General features: G+C 42.8%; 1 protein-coding gene across 1 annotated transcript in view; it reads right to left on the reverse strand.

Annotated features, from left to right (window-relative positions):
* glra1 (glycine receptor, alpha 1) overlaps positions 1–14,842 on the reverse strand; it is a 131,950-nt gene that overhangs the window by 45,787 nt on the left and 71,321 nt on the right. Inside the window, exons 7-8 of the mRNA XM_056285282.1 lie at positions 10,066–10,148; positions 8,130–8,267 (exon numbers count right to left, since the gene is read on the reverse strand). Of these exons, the coding sequence (XP_056141257.1) occupies positions 8,130–8,267; positions 10,066–10,148 (221 nt within the window). The remainder of the gene's footprint in view (positions 1–8,129; positions 8,268–10,065; positions 10,149–14,842) is intronic.

The raw sequence follows: 14,842 nt of genomic DNA on the forward strand, positions 1-14,842 counted from the left end.
GTGTAGGCCATTTTGGCTGCCCAGAGAGTTCACAGTTGTTGTTGATAGCTGTGTACGTCCCGCCTGATGCCAATTCGGACCTGGCACTTAAGTAACTGTACAGGACAATCAGCAACATGGAAAATATGCACCCGGAGGCTGCTTTCATTGTGGTTGGGGATTTCAACAAAGTGTCTCTGCATAAAGTATTACCGAAATACTTACAGCATATCAATGTTAACACACGGGGAGATAGCTTACTTGATCATTACTATAGATGGGTTTCCTGTTTACAAACATTACTGGGTGCGTGCGCAGCCAGGGGGCAAAACTGCTTTGGTAGCTCTCAAAAGATTATAATCAACAGTTGTAATCAACGTAGATTTCACATTGTTTGTACGTTCTTATTCACTCAATAATAAAATATCGGAGATGGATCTGTCTGTTTGTCTTTCATTTATTAATACAATTTGCAAAATGTTAGCTAGCAATAGTAAGGCTATCTAGAGCTAGTTATCGGTCTCTGAATGAAATTACCCCACTAAGTTAATCAAATATTTTTTGCTAAAAAGAGCCAGCCGAATCACAGAAACCTTTATGGGTTGCTGACATCTATGAATTTTGCTCATCTTACCTTTTTGATTATCAAGCCTGTTTATCATCTTGCCATTTGCATCCCTTTGGAATGTTGAACATTTTCCACCCATCCTTTTGGTGGTTTGTGAAGTTTATTGCACAACAACTGCACGTCATCTCTGCTGTATCTTAGCGCTATCTTGGTTAAAATCTCTACGCTGTAGCTGCTTTCTGCCCCTTGTTGCGCACGCATCTCTGTGACGACGTTGCACGGAAACCCTCCTATTCTTCTTTCCGCAATCCCTACAAACCCTTCCTTCACCCACCGTTCGGCAAATCGAATCACTCTTCTATCCTGCTCCTGCCCGCCTATAGGCCACCTTGAGGACGATACGTTGCTGGTCTGACCAATCGGATGCCGTATTACAGGGCTGTTGATCCGAGTGGACTGGAACATGTTCCGTGATTCGTTGGATGGCAACATTACGAGTACACGGAAGCAGTTATTGGATTCATCCGGAAGAGCATTGAGGTGCCCACTAAAACAGTCCGGGTGTATCCAAACCAGAAACCATGGATGAACAGTTCCGTTCAGTCAGCTCTTGCATCACAAGACACCGCCTTCGCCACGGCAGACGAAGCGGAGAAGAAGAAAGCCTTCTATGATCTCCGGAAAGTGATCACAGCAGCCAAACGAGAATACAGCAAGAACATTGAGGAACAACTAAATACTAACGACCCACGTAGCATGTGACAGGGATTACACACGGAGACCCAAGCAGCTTAGCCAATGCCATTGCCTCCCTCCCGGACGAGTTTAATAGTTTTTTTCGTTCAGTTTGAGGTTTTTGACACCAACCTCCTGGGAGAAGCCCCCACCGCTGCCGATATGAACAATGCGCTGGCCATTGCCGAGTCCGACGTGCACAGGTCATTCATGCGCGTGAACACCCGCAAAGCAGCCAGCCTGGACGGCATTCCAAGGCCGGATGCGCAGCACAGCTGGCGGGTGTCTTCACGGATATTTTCAACCTCTCCTTTTCCCTGTGTGTAGTCCCCTCCTATTTTAAATCATCAGTCATTGTGCTGGTGTCAAAGAAGACCAAGGTAACATGCTTGAACGATTGGCATCCTGTTGCTCTCACTCCCATAGTGAATAAATGCTTTGAGATGCTTGTTAAGGCACTAATCTGTAGCATGTTACCGCCCACCGTTGACCCCCACCAATTTGCCTACTGACACAATCGATCCACTGATGACACAATAGCCACTACACTCCATACGGCCCTCACCCACCTGGAGAAAAGGAACTCCTATGTGAAAATTCTGTTTGTAGACTACAGCTCAGGATTTAACACCATAGTCCCCTCCAGACTCTACGCCAAGCTCAGGGACTTAAGACTCAACCCCAACCTGTGTAGCTGGATCCTGAACTTCCTGTCGAGCTGACGCCAGGTGGTGAGGATGGGCTCCAACACCTCTGCCCCTCAACACAGGAGCCCCCCCAGGGCTGCATCCTGAGTCCCCTCCTCTACTCCCTGTACACCAATGACTGCGTGGCCACACATAGCTCCAACTTGTAGATACTAAAGTTTGCTGACGACACGACGGTGATGGGCCTGATCATTGACGACGACGAGATGGCATACAGGAGAGAGGTCAACAATCTGACAAAGTGGGGCCAGGAGAATAACCTCTCTCTCAATGTCAACAAAACCAAGGAGCTGATTGTGGACTACAGGAAAGAGAGGGGGGAGGCTGGACCCCATCACCACCAACAGGACTGCTCTACAGAGGGTCAAGAGCTTCAAGTTCTTCGGTGTCCGCATTACCGAGGACCTCACCTGGGGTGAACACACCCACCCATGTGGTGAAAAAGGCACAGCAACACCTCTTTCACCTCAGGCGACTGAAGAAGTTTGGCATGGGGCCCAAGATTCTATGGGCCTTCTACAGAGGCACAACCGAGACCGTCTGGCATGGGAACTGTACTGCCCAAAACCGCAAAACACTGCAGAGGGTTGTGCGGACGACCCAGGACATCAGTGGATGCGAGTTTCCCTCCATCCAGGACATATACAATGGACATTGTGTCTAGCAAAGCCCGTAGGACTATGAAAGACCCCAGCCACCCCAACTATGGACTGCTCCAGCTGCTAGTCAGGCATGCGGTACCGCAGCCTCAAAGCCCGGACCAGTAGGCTCCCAAACAGCTTTTTCCACCAAGCAACCAGACTTTTGAACAAAGAACATTAAAGACACTAATTCTGGTGCCAGACTGACTGGTACCGACCTATGGTCTTCAGCGGATCATTATCAGTTTACACACACACACACACACACACACACACACACACACACACACACAGCACCTTACATACACCGCACACTATTTATTATTATTACTGCTTTTTGTTCTGTTTTGTAATTTTTTTGCTATTGTTGCTGCAGTGTTGAAGACCCGAAACCCAAGAATTTTACTCTCTTGTACTTGTATAATGAGACGTAACAAATAAAGAATCTTGAATCTCTTGAATCAAGTGAATTAAAGAAAATATTCAAATGTGAAGAATCAGCTGTGTTTTCAGAAGTATACAGTGATGTGTAAAAATCTTTAAACTCATCATTAATTTTCTTAGGATCAATTGTTGAGCCTGAAGATGTTTGAATTTGGGGAATATGGTGAGATGATGATGTCTAGCGCAATTGACAGGCTAGCAATCTGCTAGCCTGTCAATCTGATCTTGTACCTATACTTGTAACAAGTATATCTGGATTTCAGTAGCATTTCTGTTGTATGAGCCATACATAAAACCTCAAACTTGGCCTGTAAGTAGAGGCGCTCCTTATATAGATCTGGAGAAGGAGAGGTAGCATAAATTGTGTCCGGCTGTGCTATGTGTTTTGATGATTCAATAAGTTTTTCGCTCTTAATTTTCCTCTCATAACCACTCTAAGAAATTATTCCACCTCTGATATATACCTTCAGGGTCTCCCATAACACTGATGCAGACACATCGGGAGTCTTATTTACTCTACAAAAGAAATCTATTTGCTTTGAAATAAATTCCACAAAATCCTCATTTGAAAGTAAATGGTTATTGAAACACCATGGAGGATGGTTATAATCAGATGCTTTAAAATGTATATTCATAGTAACTGGCGCATGATTTAAGATTCTTTATTTGTTATGTCTCGTTATAAAAGTATAAGAAAGTATAATTCTTGAGTTTCGGCTCCTCAACACTGCAGCAACAGATAAGATATAACTATTGCATTATGTGAAATTGACTTCATCGATGGAAGAATTCTATTATCTACAAGAAAATAATCTATACGAGCAAAAGTGTGATGGACATTTGGAAAAAAAAAAGAAAAAAAAAGAATGTTCCTTTCCAGAGGAATTGAAAAAACATGAGGTGTCAGATAAGGTAAATTATTCTTTAAAGGACTGGATCACCTTAGCAGACCTCAAAGACATACAGTTTTGGGTAAAGGAGCGGTCCAGTTTGGGATGTAACCAACAGCTGAAATCCCCTCCTGAAATAAGGAAATGTGAGGATATGTCTGGTACAGTGGAAAACAAAGTTTTACAAAAAGCCATCATCATCCCAGTTTGGGCCATATATTAAATGAGCAAGAAGCACTGGAGTGTTATACATTTTACCACTAATAATTAACTACCTCCCATTTGGATCTGCAATCACATTTGAACACACAAAAGGATCTTACTTGTTCAATATAATAGCTACTCATCTAGATTTACCCTGAAATGAAGAATGGTAAGTCTGGCCAATCCAACTACATTTTAATCTGGTCTGATCAGAAACTCTAAGATGAGTTTCTTGTAAATAAGTTATCAGGCAACCAAGTGTTGGAGATGGTGCAGTTCTTTGCTGCGCTTAACAGGATTATTACAGCCTATACAATTCCAGCTACAAAATGTTTGTCTACTTCCATCTTGCTGTATTAATTTAGGTGAAACCATAGCAGCATCATAAGAAGCAAGAAATGAAGCATTGATGACACACATACTAGTGAATAACCACATCTAATGAATGTATTCAATGTTGACAGACCAAGTAGACACACACACACACACACACACACACACACACACACACACACACACACACACACACACACACAAAAACAAAAAAAAACCCCAAAATATAACAACCCTTTGTGGTAAACAAACCACGTTACCCCCTCCCACATTGGCAGAAGCGCCTCCCTAAATGTGACATGCCGATTAAACCTTATAGAACGTGCTAAATGCTCCATTGTAGCATCACCATGACAGTCACTACTATAACCTACAGCTACCTAAGAGATAATTGTGACAGTATCAAACAATTGTAAACATGTACGAAATTAACAGAACCTTAGTAACAGGATTCCAGTAAGCTGCCAAATTAGGGAAGTCATCCATTTGTATTGAAATTAACAATGACTTACAGGGAAATGTAGTTCAAGTCAAAGTAAATAAGTATAGGCTAGCTTAGCCAGCTCTGCTAGCTCACCTATGTCTCTTCACACATTACTTGGAGTGACTGGTCTCTTGAAGTTTTGCTGAGAAAGGGCATTTTCATATTAGGCACAACTGCTTCGTACTGTGTCTGAGTACAATGGAATAGCTTTGGAGGGGGTTTGAGGACGCTGTCCAATTGATGCAAGGCAGCTCATCACCCAACAGGACAAACAGAATCCAAAAACTAAGATAAATGAACAGAGATTGTAGAAAACTGCATTTGAAACTGCTTTCAAATATTTGCTTCAAACTACATTAGGACTCATCATGATCAGATAAAAGTGGCAACCAATGATGACACGGAGACAGCCTGTCACATAATGACAAGGATATTGGCTGACATTCACAGTGCAGGGACAGTGGGAACTCCCCATCATCCGTTGATTAAATATCTAAAAGACGTCTAAATGGCATGCACCATCCAGGCTAAAACCAGGCAAAATTTTGTAGAAAAGTGCAAGTCTTGTACATCCCTAAATCTCACCTATCCATCGATTCAATTGCCTCTACCAAAACAAGAGCAACTAAAAGTATTCCAGCACAATATATGGACTCGCGTTGTGTGTCTTAGACTGTTATATTTGCCTCAAACCACATTAGGAAGACTTGATGTTCATCTTGCCAGACTCGCTGTGATCAGATAAAAGCGGCTACCAATGACGACTCGGTGACAGCATGTCACACAATGACAATGATACTGGCTGACATTCACAGTACAGGGGCAGTGGAAACTCCCCATCAAGCAATTTTCCATTGATTAAACATCTAAAAGAGGTTTACATGGCATGCACTGTCCACGTTAAAACCGGGCAAAAGTTTGTTGAAAAGTGAAAGTCTAGTACATGCCTAAATCTCACCTAGCCATTGATTAAGTTGCCTCAACCAAAATGAGAGCAATTAAAAGCAAGCTAGCAGAATACATGGACTCACATTGTGTGTAGACAGTTAAAAGTGTTTAGGTGAACGTTATAATGTAATAATCAATTAGCAGTTTGGTCTAAAATTAGACTTTGTGTAGCTGGATATATTCAGAGTTAGATAAGAGCTAATGTGTAGCTGCCACACTGAAATCGGGTTTAGTGCTCAGTGGGTTATATACAATACAAAGACATGTAGAATATACAAAAGAAAAGAAAATATACATCTTCATTCATTCTTTCAGCTGTTACTCATTTAGCTGGGTCAGCCTTCAAAAAATGGACGCCTTATTTCCCAGGATTTTTGTTTTCGAAACAGTCCCTGAATTTATCTTTGAGTCCAACAGATCTAATAACACATTAATTAACAAAATCCACATCTTAATCTATACTATTCAGATTAGGATCAAAAATGAAATGAGAAAAGTTTCCACAAAACATGGTATCGGATAGTTCCACTCCTGTTTGGTGCTGACCTAAACTAAAAATACACCCCCAAAAACCCATCAAGCCTCAGTGTCAGTTCATCCACTCCCTCCTTGTGTGTGCGTCCTTCTATTTTAAACCAACATTACCCTGACCTCTTGGTTAGAGAGATCTTTTTTTTTCCTGTTCTCTCTGGAGTGTAAGAATTGTGGACTGGCGAGGTTGACAGGACAGATGGTTTCCCGCCACACTTGAAGACCTGGAGGGAGAAGCGATGCATGGCTACTGCCCCCATCCTATGTTGTGCTCTCTGCTCCTCCTCTCCTCTACAATTTCCTCCCCACTCTTTTAATTTCCTATCCTCACTTCTCCTCTCATCTCTCCTTTTGCCATCTTTACTCATTTTCCATCTGCAACTTTTTCTCTTGGACTCTCTTGTTATTCTCTTCTCATCTCCTTCTACACACCGTCCAGTTTCCCTTCATCGTTCCTTTATTTTCTCTTTGATCCTCTCTTCTCTGATTATCTCCTCTCCTGTACTCCTCTTTGCTCTTTCATGTGCCATCCTCCCCTCTGTTCTTCTGTCCTTTATAGTTTTCTCGTATAATTTCCTCTACCATCTCTCTTCTCTATTTTCCTCCATACTCTATCCCCCTCTCTATCTCTATCCCCTTCTCTTCTTTTCCTTTCAGTCTCTCGCTTCCATCTTTCTCTCAATCCCCCCATGCCCATGTTTCAAACATGGACATCATTATATCTCTCTATATAATGTTATAGGGATAACACTCCATTAGCAGCCATGGTACTGAACAGTCTTCTGTATGTCTCTTGAAAACTGCCAAGATTGTATGGAAATCCCTGAATTGACGTTTTTATATGGCATTTGTGGCATTTGCTAAAACGGCTGTATGTAGCGCTGTCATTCACAATATCATATATAATGTAGTCTGTTTCAATGTAGCTCAACAAAGGTGGTGGCAAATTAGGAAGCAAGGGTTGTAGTTTTCACATTCACGGACTGTCTGCCTGGGCAAATTTTGTGCCGTTTCAGGGCCACACAGAATACTGCTCAGTACTATGGCTGCTAATGAAGAGTTTCCCCACAATGTATAGAGATAATTTTGGTAAACGTGATTGTGTCCCTTTAAACTATTAACTACTGGAGGCAGGGGAGAGAGCTTTATAATGTTGACTGAGTCAAGGCGGAACATACAGGAAGTGACAGAAAGAATGTGTGTGTGGGGGGGTTATGGGCACATGAGGAAAGAGGCTGGAAGGCAGAAAGAGGTGGGATGAAAGTGAGAGAATAAGGGATGGACTGAGAGGAGAAAAGGAAAGATGTGTGAGAAAGGAGGACAAAGGAAGAGCAAGTGAATGAAGACTGTGGAAGAAAGCCTGGGTATTTTTTGTGCTTAAAAGAGGTGAGACGTAGACCCTTGCAAGAGGGACTGCATAGTTTTTGTATGAGAGAGAGACACAGACAATCTAGGACAGACAATGACTGTGTGTTTGTGTGCTGCGAAACAGAAAAGTACAGATGAAAACAACAACCTTTGTCACTGAGAGATAGACAAAAGACAAAACAAAATGGCAGAGAACAGACACGGGGACACAGTAAATGAGTGATAAAGGGACAAAAAACTGACTAACTCTGTGTGTGTGTGTGTGTGTGTGTGTGTGTGTGTGTATGTCCTACTAACCTGTGTTATAGTGCTTGGTGCAGTAGCGCAGATCTTTCTCTTCTTTCAGGATGAACTGAGGTAATGTCAGGCCGTCAGCCACCTGCACGGCCCCCTTCTCATCCCACTCAAATATGAGGTCATTCATTGTGTAGCCAACTGGACGGGGCCACAACAGACAGACAGTGGTGTTAGACAGCTTTCCTCAACATTGTTTCTCAGTGTGTTTCACCAGTGGGTAGATAGTGTGAGTGACAGTAAGAGGGTAGTGAGGGAGACTGTGTGTGTGTGTGTGTGTGTGTGTGTGTGAGTGTATACCATGTTTCCTATCCTAATGGGGACCAAATGTCCCCATTAGGATAGAAAAACCAGAAACCACCTGCCTTGTGGGGTCATTTTATGGGGCCCCACAAGTAAAAGGGTCTATTTTAGGGTTAGGACTTGGTTTTAGGGTTAAGGTTAGAATTAGGGTTAGGTTAAGGTTAGGGTAAGGGTTAGGATTAGGCATGTAGTTTGCATGGTTAAGCTTAGGGTTAAGGGCTAGGAAATGAATGTAGTCAATGAGGGGGCCCCACAAATATAGATTTGCAAGTATGTGTGTGCTTGTAAAACAGTAAAATAAAGGGGAGAAAACAGAGGGTGTGTGTTGTGACAGTTAGGGACAGAAGTGAGCAAGGGAGGTACTTTAAAAATGTGTGCTGTACTGGATAAGACCCATCTAAAAACACATTGATTGATCAATACGTTTATAGGTGAAATTGATCATTAGTGATTGGCTGACTGACTTTGTTGGACTGGCTGATTGGGTGAAACAATAACCTACGTTTTTATTTGTCTTTTTGTATGTCAACAGATATGACACTGGTCAGACAGGCTGGTGCTCCCTCTTTTGCACTGGCCTGTTCTTTACACCAGTTGCCACTGGCGGGTGGACGAGGTTTAATGTCCTGCCCTGGTAGTGAGACACTTTAGTTTTATCCTATGAATGGTGTGTTTCTGCATTAGTGTGTAGGGTGTGTCGCGACAGTTTTCAGCACTGTGCACAAACTACAGTACTGTTAACTTCTGATATGCTGCCCACGGTACAGCACCCTCTGAACTTCATCTTCCCTGTTTTGTCTCTGCAGTCCCAGAGATTCTTCTCACGTCTGTGATCACAATGAGAAAGCCACAGAGAAATCTATATCACATCCTGAGGAACAGCAGTCTGCTACAGGCCGGCTGGAGCAACTCCCTTCTGATTGATAGTCTCTGTGTACTTCTGTGTGTGCCTGTGTGTGTCTGCATGCATACATAATATCTGTGTGCATCACATGACTAAGTTTCTGTGTATCTTTTTGCTCTGTATGTGTGTGTGTGTGTGTGTTGTGAGATGAGTTGTGAAAGAGAAAAAGTGTGTGTGTGTGAGAGAGAGAGTTGTAAGGGAGAGAGAAAAAATGTGTGTGTGTGTGTGTGCGTGCGAGTGTGTATGTGTGAGAAAGTTGTGAGACAGAGAAAAAGAGAAAGTGCGTTTTGTGTGAGAGAGATGTGACGATGTGAGAGAAAGCGAATGTGTGTGTGTGTGTGTTTGTGCGCATGTTTTCCCCAGTGAAGGACAGTGTCCACGATAAATCATTAGGCCTTCCATTAGACAGTCTGACCAGCCATGGCCACATCCGTCTTATGTAGCAAGCCAGCTGCTGTGCTGTAAATAATGCATTAATAGCTTCCTCTGAGTCTTTGTGTGTGTATATTGATTGTGTGTGTGCGTGTGTGTGTGTATGTGTAAAAAGCATTATCCATAATGAATTGTTCATGTGTTTGTGTAACTTGATTTTTGTGTGTGCACTTAAGTGCTTGCATACTTATGTGAAAGAGAAAATATGAATGAGTTGGTGTGTTGCAATGACCGTGCAAATGGACTGTGTGTGTGTGTGTGTGGGTGGGTCAGTTGTGTGTATCTATCCACACTACTCACAGCTCTCTAACTGCATGATACAGGTTTGCACGTCCATGGGGAAGTTCTTCAGATCCATGGGGCAGGCCAAGATCAGAGTAATTCTGTCAACAGACACACATACACCATCAATAAGTAATGAAAAGACTATTAAGACATTTATCTGTGTTATCGAGCCAGCGGTAAGAGACCATAGCAAAGTCCGACCTGGGCAATGATATCAGGACAATACTGGTTAAGAAGCATTTTGTATAGACATACAAATGATGATGAGAAATACATTTTTATGTTTGAATTTTAGCCATTTAGCTGACATTCTTGAATAATATTACAGAGTGCAACAGTAAAATGAGCTTTAGCTCACAGACAAATAATACAACCAGCAGCTAATAACACAGAGCTTTAAGGCCAGAGCCACAACAACCTGCTAACAGATGGAGGAAAAATAGTGACGACAGCCTGATCATAGATGACAGGAAGGTGCTTGGACAGGAAGTAGGATCTGAGAATAGATGTGGAAGGGTTGCTCTGTTATAGTTTAAGATATTAATGTGCTGGAGCCAGTAGCAGGGAAAAAATGGGGGAGGAGGATGCGTTGCAAGATAGACTATGAGACACCAGGGATTATGGCACGTTTAAATCTATTTTGTCATTTGGCCCAGTAATCAACCCACGTGGAATCACCCCACAGCCACTGATGGCAACCGTCTGGTCAGTTTACACTACGTTGCTGTGCACTGTGGAGTAGGATTTCCCTCAAATTCTCCTTTAGCACACACACACACACACTCTTCCTCTCACTACCACAGCTGATGTGTTTCAGTTTCTGTTGACCAGTTCACCTCTGTGTGTTTGTCTCTTTGTCATCTCGTATTTTTCCTTTCAGGCTGGAAAGTTTTAATAAATCCCAAGCAATTTCTGTCTAAACTGCAATTTTGCACTCTTGGATGTTTTCATTTCAGTTTTTTTTTTCATATCAAAATAAAATAATCCTTATTGACTCAAAATATGAAGAATAAAGATATCTAAAAGAAAAAAAAAGCAAGTCAAACTTATCTCCAAAATTTGCGAAATATAATTTCCGTTCCCTTTCAATCCATGGATGTTACAGGGACAAATAAACATCCTTTTTACATGTCCTTCTTCCAGGTCACTATATTTTTGTGGATGCTACACTTCTTTTAGGTGTTTACTGCTTGTATCATGGGGGAAGCATGAATTTAACCCCATCCCGCTGTTGCTCTTGTTGTAATTTGCTACCGACACAAACCTGCTAAAAAGTCAAAAATGTAAAGCTAATAATCAATATGGAAACATCAACCCTACACACACACACAGCAGAATCTGCAGTAACCTAGCAACAATGCCCACTAAGTGCCAGCAGGACAGGGCCTGTCAGGAGACATTGTGATGTAGGGTTGATGGGTTCATGGCCGACCCCGGGCGTTGCTCTAAGTTCTCGGATGACTGATAAGATGAACACCCCGCAGCAGAACGGGTAAAAAAAACTTGATAATACAAACATGCAAATGTGCACCGTTTCACATGTCGTAGACGATTTACAAGACTGTTGTTCAAAATGACGCCCTCATCATTTATGCCGTCGACCCACTATGAGACAGTTCAAATCGCAGCAGACAAAGGAAAGACAGGAAACCACATATCTGACAGCTGACGTTGAATGATTTCTTGTTTTTCTGATTGTAGAAACACACACACACACACACACACACACACACACACACACACACACACACACACACACACACACACACACACACACACACACACACACACACACACACATACACATTTAGCACATAAATGTAGTGATTATATAGTGATGACTATGTTTCTAAGGTGCACACATATAAAGAAGGAAAACAAAGCGGGCGTCCAGGTAACATAGTGGTCTATTCCGTTGCCTACCAACATGGGGATCCCAGTTCGAATCCTCGTGTTACCTCCGGCTTGATCGGGCATCCCTACAGACACAATCGGCCGTGTCTGCGGGTGGGAAGCCAGATGTGGGTATGTGTCCTGGTCACTGCATTACTGCTTCCTCTGGTCAGTCGGGGTGCCTGTTCATGGGGGAGGGGGAACTGTGGGGAGTAGCGTGATCCTCCCACGCGCTATGTCCCCCTGGCGAAACGCCTCACTGTCAGGTGAAAAGAAGCCGCTGGCGACTCCACATGTATCGGAGAAGGCATGTGGTAGTCTGCAGCCCTCCCCGGATCGGCAGAGGTGGTGGAGCAGCGACCGGGACGGCTTGGAGAGTGGGGTAATTGGTTGGATACAATTGGGGAGGAAAAAAAAAAGACACATACATGCACACAAACCACCATATGTGAACGGCAACTCTCATGTTGCTGTAAGGCACGATCCGATATTGCCGTGTTAGTGTTGTTCCCACGACTTCATAATTAATGTTGCTCCAGGACCATCATTGCAACGGACCAATCATGTTGTTGTGATGCCGTGCCTTTATGACATGGGGCAGAAGACCGGAAAAACACCAACGCTAACCTAACATATCCTCAACCTAACCTTAACCTAACACTTACCTTACCCTAACCTTAACCAATAGCTAACCCACAACAAAATCCCACAACTGTTTTTTCCCCAGGTCGCAAAGGCACGACAGCACAACAACGTGATTGGTCAGGTGCAACGATGGTCCTGGAGCAACACTGATTATGATGTCATAGGAACAACACCAACACGGTGATGTCAGAAACACCTTGCTGTAACATAGTAGCAGCTCTGCTTCTTTTTTGTGTCAGTGAAGTTGTGATAATTTTTGAGTTGATATTTTATCGAAGAGCAGGTGTCATTGTTCCACATAACACCCCTCCATCTCAGTGCTCCAGTATACTCGCTGTTTGCTCTTCATCTTTTATGCGGCTCCGCCATCCTTCTGGCATGCCTTCTCCCACATTTTGTGGTTGTTTTTCCCCCCGTTTCGTCTCGCCTCACACTTTATTTCCACTGGATATTGATGACCTCCATTCCAATTTGTATCTTTTTTTCTCATCTTTTTTTCATATCTTTTTTTTTTAATAAATTTATTTCTGATTTTTCCCTTTTTCACCAAATTTAGTGGCCAATCGCTCCCTATTCTTTGTTCAAACACCCACCCTCGTACTGCATGCGTTCGCCAACTACATCTCTCCGGCCAGCAGTCTCGAAGGTGACGCCTCGCCACTTCGGTGACAAGGCGATTCCAGGCCGAACCACTGCTTTTTCCGACACCCCCGAGATGACCCACCAAGGTTTGGACTACCCCGGGGTTCGAACCTGGGACCTTTTTGCTGTGAGGTGACCGTGCTAACCACTGCGCCACCGTGCCGCCCCAATGAAAATATTTAAAAGAAAAAAAGGCTGGTTATACTTCACTAGAGTCAATGCTGACAGTGCTCGTTTCTACAATCGCAAGAAGTCTTTTGCATGTAAGGGCGGAAACACAAACAATCTTTAGAAACATCTGGCAAAAAGTGCATCAAATACAGGCGGAGAAATGCAGTTTTCGACTGCCTAGCTTGTAGTTCATCTCTCGTTGCCCATCTACCTCAGGTATGTTATGTATGCTTGCAGTCTAGAGCCCACACAGAGTTAGCTAAATTACACAAAAATTGGTTGAAAATGAAAAGTAACGCTCTGTCCAGACATGAGAAAATAAAGAAATGGTAATTCTGTTCTTAATTTGTTTTGTTTTTTCTCTTAAGAAATAACAAAAAGAACCGATAAGAGTTCGTTTAAGTACCGGATCGATAAGCAGTATAAGTCTGAGTGGCAGTACCGTTAAATTATATCTTAATGATACCCATCCCTACCTATTAGCAACCATTGTATGAACGCCAGAATACAGATGTTGGTTTATTGGTTCATGTTTACTTCCATGTTGTCGACGATACTTTTCCAAACCTTGGCCAATTTCCATAGCATTACTGTTGTACCCACAGTCAGAGGGAATAGAGCCCACTCTGGTGCTGGGTATATGTACAGGGCTATTTCAAAATTTTAATTTGGGAGAGAAACCCCATTCCACCTTCTCTTAAGCTCAGCAGCCTGCAAGAGCTGTCAGAAGATATTGTGATGCAGAGAAGATGAGCTCCCTGCGTACCCCGGGCCTTTCTGTGAGTTCCTGTACAACCATCAGGGCACCGGCAGCTAAAGTACACACGTGTCCAGTGAGCCCAGTGTACCAAATAAACTTTGCCGCATCTGCACATTGTTACAACTTCCTGACAGAATGCTGAATATGTGCTGCACATGATACAGGAGGGGGTTTCACAGATGGCCCACTTTTTCATAAATAACACACAGTATAGTGTGTTCTGAAAATGCATAGTGCCTTGTTAATGGAGACGATGGATGTTTAATCCTTTCTGTTTTAAGAGATTAACATTTAACATTACATTAACACTTATGTATATACCCAACGTGTCATGAGGTATTGTGAGACAGTACGTTTTCAGTATGGATATAGTGGGAATCTAGTGTTTAATTCCAGCAGCTTTCATGTCATTCCCTACAGGAAATATGTCTCTGAGAGGAATTAATTGGGGGAGAAATTACTTGTCTGCAGGAGAGATTACTTGGAAAATTATGCAGGATATAAGCAGGATTTAGGAACTTCCAAGTGGTTGGCACTGAATCTATTTCATATGATGATTTTTTATTTTTTATTTTTGCTGTTTTTGCAGTGTTCGCAAGGCAACAGAGAAAGTTTTGCTCAAAAATAGGAGCTATTGCCCTTCATAATAAAAAAAATACAGATCCTATAACTCTAAAGACA

Source organism: Lampris incognitus, chromosome 1 (genome assembly GCF_029633865.1).
Source record: "Lampris incognitus isolate fLamInc1 chromosome 1, fLamInc1.hap2, whole genome shotgun sequence".
Classification (NCBI taxonomy): domain Eukaryota; kingdom Metazoa; phylum Chordata; class Actinopteri; order Lampriformes; family Lampridae; genus Lampris; species Lampris incognitus.